Raw genomic sequence first — 17,559 nt, 5'->3', positions numbered from 1 at the left:
GCGCGTTGGTTCGTCCGGTAGAGGTCGTTAGTGTCTGTACGCATATAGCGATGTAAACCGACCGAACGATAACCTATGATCTCCTTTCGTTAAAAAATATGACTCAAAGGTTCCAAGAAATTCGGTGTATATCAAACGGTGTATTTATGTTACAAAATGTTTTCTTATTTTCATACATGGAGATAATTATTAATGTTGTTCTAGTCTAGGAGCGCCAAACAAAACTATTTAATGGGATAAAATAACCTATTTTAATGAAATATTGTTATTTTCTTATTACGATATTAATGTTATAAGTTTATGTAAGAGGAAGATACATGACATAACCAAAGTTTTCTGTGTCAGATGATATTTCCATTGAATAATAATCAAATGTGACAGGCAATTATGCCGAACAAGGTTTTGGATATAACTTATTTAATTTTCTTCTATTCTTTCAAGAGGAAGACACATGTCATAACATAACTTTTATTTCAACTTTATTTATTGTGAAATATCAATGAAGACGAAATAAAAGACTAATGTGTGGGGCAGTAGCGATGTGAGATTAAGTTTAAAAAAATAGACTTTATCACTTGTTTCTCATGACATACATAATTTTAATGGTAAAAGCTAATTTGATGAAATTATAGTGATCAGATACTTAATTTAACTGAGTTTAATGAGTTGAAATATATGAAAATGTACTGGCTAATTGGAAGAAAATCACAATTATCAGTACATAATAAATTGCTATTACATAAACAAATACTGAAACCTATATAGATATACGGAGTTCAATTATGGGGATGCTCTGCAAAGAGTAAATAAACAAAATACAAAATTTTCAGAATAAAGTCCTGAGAGATATTGTGGACGCACCCAAATGCTATGGACTGATTACCTACATCGAGATCTTCAGATATCCACAGTCAGTAAAGAAATCAAGAGAATTGCAAGGGGTCATGAGGAAATACTCCATTCTCATGAGACTATTGAAGTATTGTAGCTTTTGCTTTTGGATACCACCAGAACAGGACGCAGGTTCAAAAGAATCAAATTATCGAAATTATAGAAAAATACAGCAGTGACATGTATAAACATTATTTAGCCAGAGACTGAGATAGGGCCGATAGGTCCTCCTAGTTATATACCTAGATTTAAGTTATCATAAAGACAAATTGTAGATTAGTCGTAAACGACTAGTAACAATGTAATAATTAAATAATAAAATGAAAGATACTTAATCAGTATATTATGGAATTCTATGGAAGCCAAAATAGAATAATATTCATTATATTTTGATGTTTTAATCTTATGTTTTAGTCTTGGTTATTTCATATATTGAAGTAGAACGATGTATGTCTAGTTTGTTGAAGAAGAAACGTCACACAATTGACAAATGACGCGTGGATACTGTGCCACTTCACCAAAACAATAATAATAATACCAGTACGTATTTAAGATAAAATAACCCATAAATTACATAAATACGACTACCGTCACCTAGTGTTATTAGCGTAGTTATAGTTATTGTAAATATTTATCCCATACGCAATAAAAAAACTTTAACATCCAACTAAAAAACGGGTTTCCTACGTCGAAAAAATCCACCGCGTAAACCCAGCCAACTCGAAAATGACAGATCCGCGACCGGCCGAACACCGAAGGAGTTCAGTCGCCTGTCTCCCGGTTCCGATGCACTTTTCAGTCAGTTGGTGACCTGGGACGATCTCGACCAAAGTCGCTGAAAGAGAACCCGTCGAGGAACCCACACAACCCGACCAGGAATCGCACCCGTATCCACCGCCTCACCAGCACCTAACCGGTGAGTATGACTCCGGCTGATTACCGCTAATCGCGATTTAACATTTTTTTCCCGTTAAAAATAAAAACCTTTCTTATGCTCGGCCGCAAGTGTCGACTCTAACCGTACGAACTTGTTGATCCGGATTTTTTGCTTTTTTTTTCGCACTGAAAAATGCACCTCCTTTTTACAGTGGGTGATTTCCGATGGATGCTGCGTTTCTTTGTCTAAAAGAATTGTTTCCTGCTCGGCAGCAGCTTCTTGTCTATGATTAGTAACAGAAAATAATTAATCCAAGATTTAATTAACATTTTTTTTGGCCCAACAATAATGTAATGTATTGTATACTGTTTTAAATTTATTTATTAATATTACATATAATTGTCTAAGAGTGTACAATTTTTAAATTCCACAAAAATGTTAATTCCAGTGGACTTTGATTTATTTATATTGGACTATTGTTTCTATTAGGGATTCATTTTATATTTAAAAAAAAATCAACGTTGCGTGCCATTGATGTTATCCCAGCGTGTACATTAAACATATACGTAATCTATTTCAGATTATATTACTACCCAGACGTCCTTATCTTTCTTTTTTTTTTTGATTCTCACTACCATGTTGTCTTTATCTTACAAAAACCCAAACACATTTAACTCTTTATTTGACCTTTCCTGAAGATAACTCTACCAAAAATGACACCAATGAGTAATGTACGATATATGTAACATTTTTTTAAATAATGTATTACCTATATTACTTATTCCAAGATTTTAGTAAAACTGATTTTTAAAATTCAATGTACAACCTTGGTCAAAATTACTATTATTTTTTTAGTATCTCAGCTGCCAACTTATAATTATATACAATTTTAAGGGGTACTCCTTTTTTTCAATTTAATTTTTATTTATTTCTAATAATCATAAATCATATTTTCTTAATTTTAATTTTATTGTTCTGTCGGTCTTAACTGTATATTTAAATTTCTACGAGGACATTTAATCCTGGACTAGTATGTTTACAACTAGAATCAGAAATCTTTTACTACTTTTTCTTATATGATATTACTTCCTGAAGTATATATCTCCTGATATATATATATATATATATATATATATATATATATATATATATATATATATATACATATCTTTTTCTTTTAATTATCTATACTTACTGTAAGATTTTATTAAAATTGATTTTTAAAATTCATTGTACAACCCTGGTCAAAATTACTAATATTATTTTTAGTATCTTAACTGGCAACTTTTTAACTTTTATTTTTAGTAATTGCTAATAATCACAATTTATATTTTGTTAATTTTAATTTCATTGTTCTGTCAGTCAGTTAAATTCGTGCGAGTACATTAATTTGGGCCTGGACTATAATACATCTTCACAAAAATAATAAATTAATTACTGTCATGTACTTTTATTAATTTTACTTTATAATTGAAATCAGAAAAAGCAATTTTTACTACTTTTTTGATATGATATTACACAGATCTCTATTCTTTTCTTGGGAACAACCTCATTTTTTTATTATAACAATAACAAATCGACACTATTTTTTCAAAATATCAAATTAACATAAGAAACATTTTTTCATTCTTTTCTGGTACCCTAGTAATCCTAATGGGAACCGTTTTTCTAATACCCTTCCTGGGGGGTTTTAAATAACAAACACGTGGTCTCCAGCACTTACATCAAGGCATTTGTTCAGATTCAATAAATCACATTTTTTTAGTTATTTCGAGTAGGCTAGTGTTAAAATTAACATACCAATTATATCTGACATTTTTACCATACTACATTGAGCTTAAGTTCAGTTCTGGTTATGGAGACCATCTATACGATCTTCTGACACCACACCATGTATTTTGCACGACTTCTGGTGCTGGTCGGTTTGGAATTGCACGATTTCTGACGTTTGGGCGTCCATGAAGCATAATCTTCAAACAAATTCTGTTTTCATATTATTTAACATGAATATCCCTATGTTCAATAGCAATTTATGAAATTAGCGTTAAAATTAACCTAAAAATTACTTCCGAACTGCCACGTTTGTAAACAACAACCGGTAGTTGTGAAGTCCATAGAGTACTATATAGAGTGTTAACTAAATACAAATAATTTCAGAATTGTTTTGCGTGGTCTCGGCAGAAAGGCGCTGAGAACGTCATTTCGCTGAATTTTATTGGTTAGTTTAAATTACCATCACAGGTACCTGTAATGAAAATATTTTATAAGGAGAGCATTTCATTGGTCGACGATTTCATACGTATCACGTGACCAACTTCTGACGTCACACTCTACTGACCAATTAAATTTTAAATACAACCAAAATATAATTTTTCAAAACCATTTATTAATATAAAATTCTGTATAAACACAAATATTATATAATATCAAAAAGTTAAAACATAAGAATATATATATATATATATATATATATATATATATATATATATATATATATATATATATATATACAATGTATATAAATAAAAAATAATTAAATGCTGCAATATAATTGAAAACATAACATATCTCGTGAGAAACATAATCAAAATTGTCTATAACTCGTTGGTTTTTGTCTATAGCTTTTTCTTTTCCCTTTTTTTATATATTTTTAGTGCTAACAATTCAAATAAGATGTATTAAAGTTTCTATCTTATTGTTTCCTCATACTGAAAGCAAAGCAGCACAGCGGAAAGTCTATGTCTGTTAATATTTTACCTACTTGTTCGACACAAAAATGTATGATATACGTCAGAATGGAGAAAATATACCAAAAAGTAATACTTTAAAGAACAGCAACAAAAAATTTAAATACATGATATATTTCAATTTTATTGCTGTGCTCTTATTATATATAGCAAAACCGAAATTATAAGTGTCTTGACCATTATACATTTGTTTTAAGTAAATTAACCCCTTCAAACTAATTAGGTTTTTAATTGGTGATACTTTACAAACAATTTTTTAAAGGGTAACAAAAACTTTTCATGTAGTATAATTACATTTACCTCCAATGTAATTTTACCATTTGGACACATTTTGAATTTAGAGTGTGGGTAATATGTTCATAATTTCTTCTGTCATATTGCTGTAAAAAATAATATATATGAACACAAATGCTTTATATAAATAATTGTATACGTACCAGGTAAAAGCAATGCTAAGTCACACAAATCCTTAATCTTAATGGGGTGTTTCTTCCAAGGAAAACAACGTCTAGTTTTTATTTCCGCACATACACTGGATGCACAAAACTTTTGAGAATGTAGATACATTAAAATCGAATAATAGTGATCATATTTAAGACACAAGAATGCTAATCGTACTTTATATCAGACGCACAAAAATGTCTTCGTAAACAAACTGAAACAAACGATCGCGTCTTCGTAGGCCAATTCAAATGAACCAATCAAGAAGGTGGTCTCAGAGCCGCCATTGAATGGTCCACGCAAAACATTTCCTGGGTTTCGCCTATTTAAGTCAAACCTCTATATTTACTCTATGGTGAAGTCTGTCTTCTAATCTGGCCTCTCAACAGATACTCTGGAGTTACTGTCGTCTACAATCATCATAATCCATTGAAAAAATTAGAAGAAATAAATTCAGAAATTTGGCTATATTTCTGGGAACTAATTGAATATTTTAGTCAGTAAGCATATATCGAATATAATTTAAAAAAGACGAAAAGGGAAAAGTGTGGTACCGTTATTTTTCATATAAATTTCATTTTATATCACTCGAAAGGAACCTTTTCATTCGCAATACGAATAACGTTGAGTATAAAAACAATCCCGTTGAATATCAGTCGCTTATTGTCAAGCGGTTACAGTATTTTTTTGAAAACAATTAATAACATTATCCTTATCCTAACAGCCACTTGTTTTTAATTCAAGTTTCGATTTAAATAACAAATATTATCTCCAATCTAGAGAGCGTAACTGTGCGTTGCTAGTGTAATATTTGTTTTTGATATCCTTTCTATTTGGAATGCATTTATTTTCACACTTCACTTTCGATCTAGTGGGCAGGTGTTCAGATAAAGACGCTGATAAGTTAATATCTGTAAATATTCCAAAACATTTTGATTTTCAGTACGTTGTCATAATCACAAAAATTAAATTACATTCAAATAATTTTTAGAAATATATATTTGATGTATTTCTGGTTACATATTGATTGAGATTTTATGACGCTAAATTTCTAATTGTTAAAAGTAATTGATATGAATGTAAAATAATAGTTGTTAACAATTAATTTAACTAATGTCGAATGAAATCTAAGTAATAATGTCAAGGTTTTCATATATTATATATATATATATATATATATATATTATATATCGAGTATTAATATTAAATATATTTGCAATATTCTTTCTACATCATTTACAATTATATATTCTTATTAATATTATTTCTTCAACTTTTTTTCGTTTTCTTTATTAGTATTTCCATATGATTCTGATGGAGAGATACTTTTTCTTGATATCAGCGCCTCTGCGAGGATGTAGTTCGAAGCTCAAATACTTTTCTGTCCTATTAATCTATAAGGCCACACTCTGACGGTATGACCATACAGAAATACCAAAAATAAAAATGAAAGTGATAAAATTGCGTCCATCAGCACTAGAAAATTTTGTATAACATTCAAATTCATCTGATAAAGCTGACAGAAAGGCAGAAAACTGTAATAAACTGTTTCAACTGTCAAAATGTATCATTAAAAATAGTAAGGTTATGTGTCAGATTTTAATTGTCAAAATAGATTTTAGTAAGTTATAAGGACATTCAACATCTAATAAAATTTTTTCGTTAACAAATACTAATTAAAATGCCAACGTCACGGATTTCGCACTTTTAATATTAAGTAATCCTTGATAAAACAAAAATATTTTTTGTTTTTAACTGGTCGAGCGCTTATAAATCATGATAAGGCTATTATTAGAAATAGAAACGAGATTTTTTACGTTTCAATAGGGCCGTCGTAAATCTTACACTGTTTACCGGAATATTTTGCTTTTTGCTTGATTCCGATTGGTTGTCGGCCGGGAGGTGTGTACGTGATTCTGTGCTAATATCCCATTCAATCAGATATGATGGTAAACAAACCTGGATATTTTTAAAATTTTGTTTATCCGCGAGAAAAAAAAACCATAGCCCTGATCAAAACTCTTACGTAAGACTGCATTTTTATATTTCTCTATAAAAACGAATAGAAAAAATAGCTTTTGACGTTTGTGGGATATTTTTAAAATGTTTTGGTGAAAGAGGAGGGTGATGGCCGCGTGGGTTTGTTTGTCTTATAATATTGGTCGACGCCTTTTTAGGCGACTAGATCTGTTTGATATTTGATAAATAACCATGCATATCTTTTAAAATACACAAATAGCTTAATACAAGTAAATATAGAAATACGTGAGTTAAAAATAACACGAAATACAATGAGAAACGATGACATACGAGAAAAAACAGGGAAAATCGTTGATAATATTTGATTTTGTATTACAGTTTAATCTGTTTATGCCAAAATAAATTACGTGTTTTAATGATCTCAAAATAAATACCACTCAAGGAGAATCTGGACGAAATAAAATTATTACTACAAGTACTTCAATGTATTTTTATGATGTTTATTTCACTTCTTAGCGCTGGATGACTTTTAATGGAATAAAATTATTTTTTACATATTATTAAATTAAAGTAAATATTAAGGATGTGAAAAAGTGATAAAAACATAAAATTTGAGATTATTCCTTTATTATTGGTTACAACAATTGTCAATTTATCATCTTGATATTTAGATGATGCTAGAGCCTCATTTTTTCTTGTTATATTTAATTAATTTTTGGTAATTTGAACTCTAAAGGTATTTTGTTTTATTCATTTATAGAATTCTGAAGATTATAGTCGTTATTAAATAAAATTTTAAAAAAATTATTGATATATTTTCGTGTATTATTAGTTACATAACAATTATCAACCTGTCATCTTAAATTAAACTGTATTGTCTCCTTATATTTGATTCATTTTTGCTAATTTAATTACTTCTTTATATAATTTTTGTTTCTTTTAACTAAATTTGTTTTTTTATGAATTAATGGGTACTAGTTTTACTATTTATGAATAAATAAATATTTTCCGGTTGTTTTTCTTGTTTTACCGTTAATTTTGTTTATGTAAACATGCTTATTTTTAAGTATTACAATATTTTTTTCTGTATACCGACTAATGTCGACCGACTCGATGACCCTAAGCCTGTGTGACGCGTTTTAAAAATACTATCGAAACCTTATCAGTGCGAAACATTTTTTCAAAACATTTCCCCCGACAGCACTCAGTATTGGCGAAACAAGACATGAAATGAGACCGGAACCATGGCTGGGGGACTGTTAAGATTGGCCAATAAAGGAGTATTAAATCTCAGGATAAAAAAATCGACAGTATTTCAAATCAGGCGTTTCTCCAAAGAGAAGGAGGAGGATGTTCTTCGTGGGGTGCCTTACAGCAATCTGACCATAGGTGTACCGAAGGAATTATGGAATAATGAAAAAAGGTAACTGCGTTTGATATTTATACAGAAGTCCAATATAGAAGTTTAATACGTCACTCTAAAATTTTACTTTAACTTCATTCTTACCACGTGATTAAATGAAAACATAAACTATAACAATATTAATAAAGTCTGAGGTTATGTTCTCAGTTTACAACTGTCAAAATTTTATTCAAGAAAAAGTCATTAGTTAATAAAATTTTTTAGCACTTTATTTATATTTATAACTTAATTTTGCTTAGGAAACATTGATTTGTTTATGATAAATATCGTAAAAAAATATTTTTAATTTAAATAGAAACTTCATATACAAATTGTGTGGTTAACATGTAGTAGAACTTCAAAAAATCAAATTTTGATATTTATAATTTCTTCTAATATGATATTAATAACTATTACAGTACTTACCGAGATTTAGAGTTTTACGAGTAGCCTTAAAAAGTGAGGTTAGTTATCACCTGTGAAAACATTAATGCACAAATAGAGCATGAGCTAATGGTTGATATTGTTTTATTTATTTATCGTTTGTTTTTGTTCTAAGGTCATCCAAATATATTTTTATTTTTTTATAAACAAAAAATACGTATTACTATTTAATGTATTCGATTGGTTCGTACTAAATAAATTACTTTATTGTTGTTTAGAGTGGCGATTACCCCAGCAGTGGTCGAGACTCTAACCAAGAAAGGATTTAGCATTCAAGTCGAAGAGAATGCTGGAGTTTTAGCAAAATTTAGAAACGAAGATTACGAAAAATCCGGCGCCAAATTAGTAAACAACGAAAAGATCTTCAGCTCAGGCAAGTGGCATCATGTTAGTCGTTTTAGGATAATGTTAATCCAATTTTCAATTCTACAGATATCATACTTAAAGTACGCCAACCGTTGGAACAAGAGGTACCTAATTTTCAGGAAGGTTCCACTTTGATTTCGTTCTTATACCCCGCACAAAATGGCGATTTGGTACAGAAGCTTGGCCAAAGAAAAATTAACGCTTTTGGTAACTATTCTGGTTCTATTCAATACGATAGCCAATGGACGCTATCAAAATTGATGGTGTAAGCACGTCGCGATGTTGCCGCATTAACTTGGTAACTTCTAATATGTATCGCCAATGTTTTGAAGAATTTTATAGACATTTGACATGGCCGACCAGCACAAACACAAATAGAATTTTATAGACTGGTGCGGTTACCTTCATTCGTTTTCGAATTTTCGTGCATTCTATCTCTTTTTAACTCGTGTTAAATGAGAAGGAATCCGCTCCGAGTTTAAAACGAATGTTACATTTTTACAAACTACATTTAGCAGTATATTTAACGTACATTGGCTGTTTTATTGGAAGAATTATATATGATAGTTGTTTTTTTTGAGTGATAGAAAATTGTATTGAAATAAATGACAAATATTAAAAAAAAAATCAATATGATAATATTTATATTGATAAATTCTGAGAAGACGAGTTTACAGTCCAATTTTGAATAACTATTTTAAGTAATTTCGTCTTTACTTTACTAGTAACTGTGCAAATGCTTATTTACAGCTAGTTTTTATGTTCAACTTAGTGACTTTATATAGTACAAAGGAAATGATGCAGTGGTATTAGACCATAAGATCTTGGATGTGATTTTACTGCATTGAATCGAATATTTTTGAGGCATTACGAGATGTAATTCCATGTTATGGAATCGAAAACCTCTAGGTCGATATTGTGCACATTTGGGAATAAATAATTATTAATCATTGAACATATATCCCGTTCAATAAAACAGCGAACTCACGTAATCTAAATGTATGACGTCCAAACGTCGCAATGTTGCCACATCAATTTGAGTTTCAGTTCATTTTGGATTTTTTAAAATAATGAACAATGATATTATCGAAATATTAACGCCAACTTCGTTACTATAGCCACAATAGTTTGTGGGTTAAAGATGTTTTATTATATTTACGTTGAACTCTTTTTCACGCCATCTATGCACCTGATTAATTTTACTAGTATAGTATATTATAAGTATCTTTTTACATTTAATTTTTGTTTCCTTCATTGCTGTGTTTCCTTGTAAAAAAATTTTGCTATTACTATATTTCTCTGTACATCTTTCTTGATAAAACTAGATTTAATCACAGCATTCTCCCGAATGCATTTGCCATATCTACAAAACAGTTAGTATTGTGTATTATTTTGTAAGTTCTGAACAACTACATACAGCATTATTATATATATTAATGATATGCTTACCTTTAGTTGTTTCTACTCTCATCACCCTGTCTTGATAATTGTCACAAAATTAAAGCAATCACAAATATTAAGTAGCGACCTGAAATTGATCAAAACAAGCAAAGCGCCAAAACAATGTTTGCCGAGTTCACTGTTATTTCGAATAGACTATATACTTCAGACCATACGGTGTATTTTGTTATAACACAGCGATCTCTGATGGACTTGTCAGAGTTGTTCTATCATTCTAAAACGCTCTGTGTATATGCCAACATTGTTCCATCAAATCATCAACGTTATTCGAATATTTTCAGCCATGGACTGCATTCCCCGAATATCCAGAGCTCAGGTTTTCGACGCCCTTAGCTCCATGGCCAACATCTCCGGCTATAGGGCGGTGGTGGAGGCCGCCAATCACTACCCGAAGTTCCTCTCGGGCCAGATCACGGCCGCGGGGAAGGTCCCGCCCGCCAAGGTTCTCGTTATTGGCGGCGGAGTGGCCGGCCTGGCGGCTATAGGTCAAGCCAAATCCATGGGTGCTATCGTGCGGGCCTTCGACACTCGATCGGTTGTTAAGGAGCAAGTGGAGTCCCTGGGAGCGGAATTCTTAACCGTCAGCATCGAGGAGGAAGGCGGCGGTATCGGCGGTTACAGCAAGGAGATGTCCAAGGAGTTCATCCAGGCCGAGCACGATCTCTTCGCCAAACAGTGCAAAGAGGTTGATATTATCATCTCCACTGCATTGATACCGGGGAAGAGAGCTCCCGTATTGGTCTTGAAGGAGCACATCATGAACATGAAGCCCGGTAGTGTCGTCGTGGATCTCGCCGCCGAAGCCGGTGGGAATATCGAGACCACGAGACCCGGGGAGATATATAGCTTCAATGATGTCACCCACATTGGAATAACGGACTTCCCCAGCTTACTACCGACGCAGAGCTCGACGCTTTATGCCAACAACATCTCCAAACTGCTTCTCTCAATGGGTAAGACATGTTCGACACCATAGTGACGCGAGAAATGGCACCAGTTTATTATAGGAGAGAAAAATCGCTATTACATCGATCTGGAAGATGAGGTGGTGAGAGGCAGCATTATTCTCGATAAAGGAAAGCTGATGTGGCCTCCTCCGAAGCCTGTGGGACCTCCACCCACTCCAGTTCAAAAGAAACCCAGTGAAGATGTGGCGAAAATCGTTGAGGTGTTACCGAGTCCTTTCCAGAAGACTATGGACAGTGCTTTGTTGACCACCGCAGGTCAGTATGATAGTGTGGAATTTTAAGGAGAGAAGACAATGTTTGTGCAATTTATTCTCACGTTTCTTTCCGTAAATCAATATGCAAAAACTAGTTTATTTCTTTAGACGAATAATATAACAAATATATAAAACCTCAAATGGTATCAACAGCTTTATTTACGTATTTGTATTTAAACTTTCACTATTTCACACGTTCGTTTTTCTTTGAAGTCAATTTTTTTGCAGAAATAACTTTTATCACATGTTAGTTTTTCAAGTTACTAACGCATTCCTCATTCTGCAGGTGTGGGGAGTATCGTGGGCTTGGGGATGTGCTCCCCGAATGCCGAGTTCACCTCCATGCTTACCGTGCTGGGACTGTCGGGTATCGTGGGGTACCACACGGTCTGGGGGGTCACCCCGGCCCTGCACTCGCCGCTGATGTCCGTGACGAACGCCATCTCCGGTATCACGGCCGTGGGGGGTCTCCTGCTGATGAACGGGGGATATTATCCAACCAACGCCGTGGAGACGCTGGCGGCCAGCGCCGCTTTCATCTCGTTCATCAACGTCTTCGGAGGGTTCCTGGTCACCAAGAGGATGCTGGATATGTTCAGGAGGTGCGGTACCTTTAGTTTATTTTAAGGCACAATTTATTTATTTCTTATTGGGCAATGCTCGAATGCTTCAAATAGTCGTAGTGACATGTTCTTCTGAAAACATTTTTGTGTTCACTGTTCAGCTCAGCTCAGTTTAGACTTTTCAATGTTCGAGTAGTGTAGCGTTATATACACTGCTCAATGTTTGAAAATATTATAAATAGTTTTGAGTAAAATATTTCTATACAATTAACTCAAAAGAGCGCGGAATTACTTCTCAATTTTATGTGTGTTATTTCTGACTGTTCAATACTGGTACAATGTATGTGGCTTATAATTATGAAGCGTTTAATTTTAATGATTTACAAGTAGGTCAACTGTATAAAAATATTAATACACAGGTATTTAGGAATGAAACAAAATAATATCTAGGTTAAATGACTTTAAGGTTTATAATTAAACAAAAGTCAATTGAACCGAAGGGACAGTATATAGACAGAAATCTCGATTTTTCGAAAATACATTTTTCGTTGTATATCTCAAAAACCAACGGCCATATAAAAACCGATATATCACCGGTCGATTGGGGATATCATACAGAATTCAAAATTAATTTGTGGCTCTGATAACTTTTTTCAGTGTGCTTTTATTTTTATCACAGACCTGGAGATCCTCCAGACTACAATTCCCTGTACGGGATCCCAGCGGCCGTTTTCCTGGGTGGCTATGGCTACGCCGCCATGGCGGGTTTGTCCGAGGTGCACCAAGCCGCCTATCTGGCCGCCTCCTTGTGCTGCGTGGGCGCACTGGCCGGTCTGAGCAGTCAGGCCACGTCTAGGATGGGAAATAATTTGGGAATAGTAAGTAGCTGGAGGTTTTGGGACACCCTAGGATTAAACCAACTGATGTTTCTGGCAGATCGGAGTTGCTGGTGGGATAGCGGCCACCCTGGGTCAAATAGCTCCCAGCACGGAGGTTCTGGCGCAAATGGTGGGAGTGGCCTTGGGCGGCGGTGCCATAGGCTCGGTAATAGCGAAGAAGATCCAGATCACAGACTTACCTCAGTTAGTTGCTGCTTTTCACAGGTCAGTACCAAGGGTATGGCAATTAAGAAATCATAAATCGCTTTGCTAGTGAACTAAATTGGTCATCTGTCAGTGTTAATGTATAGGGGAAGTCACACACACCATTATCTGACAATAAGGTCATCTTTGTTACAGTTTGGTGGGACTTGCAGCTGTATTGACCTGCGTCTCCACCTTCATGCACGACTTCCCCACGTTCGCTGCCGATCCCGCGGCCAATGTGGTCAAGACCGCCCTGTTCCTGGGTACCTACATCGGAGGTGTCACCTTCAGCGGTTCCCTGATCGCCTACGGTAAACTACAAGGCCTCCTCAAGTCAAATCCATTGTTGTTGCCTGGCCGTCATGCACTCAACAGTGCTTTGCTGCTGGCTAACGTTGGCGCGGGAGCTTACCTGTTTTATGACCCCACTTTGATGGGTGGACTGGGCGCCCTTGGTACCACGGCAGCGCTCAGTACCGCCATGGGTGTAACTCTGACATCGGCTATAGGAGGTAAGCCTGTTTATATCAGAAATGCCGAAAAAATATTGATATTGCGATATATCCGAGATATGTTTTAAGCAAATATCGATATTTTTAATAAACCTTTAAAATTAAGTATTTGGTACTTAATTTTAAATGTCTAGTAAGGTTTATCACTTTTTTGGACTCAATTTTAAAGATGTAATAGAAATATCGGTACTTTTTAAGCTATTTAACAAATATTGATATATTTAGAAAAAATATTGATATTTTTTAGAGAATAATATTAGTTTTTTTTTTTCTTTCGTAAGCTATATTTCTATAAAGGGTGAGCGATCTGTTTTATTTCTTAGAGTTGTGGCCCACTTTACATCTTTTCATTAGAAACAAACACAAAAAATTAAAAATCCTTTACCATTTTAATCCATGGCCTTGACAAAATTGTTCATCAAACCAAATTTTATATGTAAGTGTGGAAGAATCACATTTTCTTGTTTTAAAGCTTTTAAGTGTAGATAGTATTCACACTATTACTAAGGAACGTGTTACGTGTTAGACAACCATATCAATAGACAATGCTTTAACAATAATCTTGTTTATGTTTGAAAAGCCTCTCCATCAAACCAGCCTGGCTCAAATCATTATCTATGTGGATTTTTTTTGACTCGAGACTCCAACACCTTCATGGTGACATAATAAACTTTCTTCTTCTATAATTAGCCAAATTTTAGGCGCTGACATGCCGGTGGTCATCACCGTCCTTAACAGTTACTCTGGCTGGGCTCTTTGCGCTGAAGGATTCATGTTGAACAATAACCTGATGACTATCGTCGGTGCCCTTATCGGATCGTCTGGTGCCATCCTGTCCTACATCATGTGCAAGGTATCCTCATCGACATACCACTGATGCAAATAGATATATTAGAATCTTACAGGCAATGAATCGGTCCCTGCCCAACGTCATCCTAGGAGGCTATGGCACGTCCAGCACAGGAACAGGGAAACCCATGGAAATCACCGGCACTCACACGGAATTAAACGTAGAGGGAGCCATCGACGCCATAAAAAATGCTCGAAACATCATCATAGTTCCCGGGTATGGCTTGTGCGTAGCCAAAGCTCAATACCCCATAGCGGAAATGGTCGATGTCCTGAAGAAAAAGGGAAAGAACGTCCGATTCGCTATCCATCCAGTTGCCGGTAGGTCGTAGTAAACCAAAAGTCGCACTTTTATTGCGTGGTGGTACTTCTAGGTCGCATGCCTGGCCAGCTGAACGTCCTCCTCGCCGAGGCGGGAGTACCGTACGACGACGTCTTCGAGATGGACGAGATCAACGACGAATTCCTGGAAACCGACCTGGTGCTCGTCATCGGAGCCAACGACACCGTCAACAGCGCCGCCGTGGACGACCCCAACTCCCCCATAGCCGGGATGCCGGTGCTCAACGTCTGGAAGGCCGAGCACGTCATCGTCATGAAGCGTTCACTAGGTAGGTCACCGAAAACCCTCTCGCGGCGTTCGATTACATCATTGTGGTTCCAGGGGTCGGATACGCAGCCGTGGACAACCCAGTATTCTTCAAGCCCAATACCTCCATGCTGCTGGGTGACGCTAAGAAAACCTGCGATGCCCTGTTGAATAAAATCACAGCAGAAGCATAACGGGAAACGTAACGGCATGTAAATATGAGTGAAAACGTGATGGTTAAAGTAGGTAATTGTAAACGCTGTACATACGAAAAACGTTCATAATCAGAGGCAGGAAATAATTAAATTTAATCAAGATTTAGTACTGTAAGCTGTTCATATCCTCAATAACAGTACCCTCAAAAGTATACTAATGGCATGTAATTAGACGATATAAAGATATGTTCACACTGAGTCATATTACCACAGGCAATTTATAGTTTTTCTGTATTAAATATCAAACTTATTTACTTATGATTTCTATTTTAATTGCTAGTCTTAACATTTAAAACAAATACACCCTTTTTTTCACCCCTTTCCAGAAGTTTAAATTTGGATTCTTTCCTCAACATCTACTATCTCTATATATACCACACATTACTGAAATAAATCACAATTCTTAATTGTTGAATTCAGTCAGTTTAGTTGAATCTTGTCTCAAGGTGCTTTGACTGCACAGAAATGTCTTCAATATCGTAGAGAATTTTCAATTTACTTTTGTTTTTGCCAACACATTCATAGCCTTCTAGAAAAACCTCAAATATGGAAAGAGGATTGTAAGAATAATTTTCATGTAGAAGTACTAAAGTAAAATGGAAACTGAACTTTTAAATAACAAATAAATTATCTGGCAACGTATATACATTTGTCTGTAATCATTTTGATCTTGTAATTAGAGCTATTTTATATGAAGCAATTTTTGTTACAAGCACAAATACATTATTTGCTTTGGATTATTTTGCTATGTTTAGAAATATTGTGTTGAGAATATATTTTTGGGTTAAAGTGTTTCTATATATCGTAAGTCCATACAAAATTGGTTGGCCATTTTCTAGACAATCAAATTCATTATTTTTTTTTAAACTATCTACACTAGTTTTCGTGCGAATGAGAGAAAATTGGCTATAAAATATACATAAAGCTGTAAATATAAAGGGACTATATACAGTTTACTACAATTTAATATCTATTCATATATGGATTCCACTCCAGATGAAATATATTATGTTTTCCATATAAGATAGGTAAAGATTTTTACTAAGAAATACAAAAAAAACAACTTTTCAATAGCTTGTAAGAAAAAAAGAAATGGTAAATCATAAAAATAGTAAAAATCCAATGAACCGAAATTTATCAAGGCCAATATGATATTTGTTACAAACTGTGGATTTATAAGGGATGAAGATAGATAATATCCTGAAGCTTCTATGGTAATGTATGATTTTCAAGACATCATCTTATGTATTTTTACACAACTGCTATTAAAATACTTTTGAGCGTTGCTGTTAAATGTAAATCTCAATCAATCCTTATACATACATATTCTATTTGTTCTTGTAATTTTGTAATTTAAAACTAAGGAGAATTATAGTCTGAGTAAACTTGTACAGTGGCGTACAGAGAGATAAAAACAGATGATCCTCAGGAATATATATCGAATGGTGATGTGTTTTACGTGTAAATACGACGACGAATTGTACATGGTAGTTTTTTGCCTTTGCTGTATCTAAATAATAACGAGAACAAATGTATACTGTCAATAAGTGTGGGTGTTCTAGGCGATGTCTTACTCCAAATAGAAGCAAGGATACCCTTTTTTTAACCTGGTATTATCATGAAGAAACATTCGAGATATTTTTCGTATTTTAGAATGTATTTTTTATAATAAAAATATTGACACAAAGAAAAGAAGTTTATTTCGATATAGATTATCAAAATTCCTTTCTTCCAAAACTCCCTTCGAATGAAAAGAAAGAAAGAATGAAAGAAGACTTCTCATTGATATTCCACTAAAATGATAGGTCCAAGTATCATATAGCCCTTCCAACTAAACAACTAATGCGCGTCATCAAAACTTATAATGCAACGTTGCCGCAACAAAGTCTTCATAGAATACACCCCAGCGTATTTT

General features: G+C 33.9%; 1 protein-coding gene across 1 annotated transcript; it reads left to right on the top strand.

Moving 5' to 3' along the window:
• The first annotated feature begins 1,654 nt into the window (after positions 1-1,654).
• On the top strand, positions 1,655-17,336 carry LOC143202422 (NAD(P) transhydrogenase, mitochondrial). The gene is made up of 14 exons (XM_076413957.1): positions 1,655-1,807; positions 8,138-8,359; positions 9,001-9,155; positions 9,215-9,355; positions 10,891-11,562; positions 11,617-11,832; positions 12,118-12,433; positions 13,074-13,272; positions 13,331-13,497; positions 13,633-13,991; positions 14,693-14,844; positions 14,897-15,161; positions 15,215-15,451; positions 15,505-17,336. Exons 2-14 carry the CDS (start codon positions 8,181-8,183, stop codon positions 15,621-15,623), a joined length of 3,177 nt encoding a protein of 1,058 aa, XP_076270072.1. The 5' UTR covers positions 1,655-1,807; positions 8,138-8,180; the 3' UTR covers positions 15,624-17,336.
• The last annotated feature ends 223 nt before the right edge of the window (positions 17,337-17,559 follow it).

This window comes from Rhynchophorus ferrugineus, unplaced genomic scaffold, assembly GCF_030347505.1.
Source record: "Rhynchophorus ferrugineus isolate W39M unplaced genomic scaffold, kcgeb_rfMv2 rfM9, whole genome shotgun sequence".
Lineage (NCBI taxonomy): Eukaryota > Metazoa > Arthropoda > Insecta > Coleoptera > Curculionidae > Rhynchophorus > Rhynchophorus ferrugineus.
Note: the sequence above shows the minus strand (reverse complement) of the source record. Positions and strands in the feature narration are given on the sequence as shown.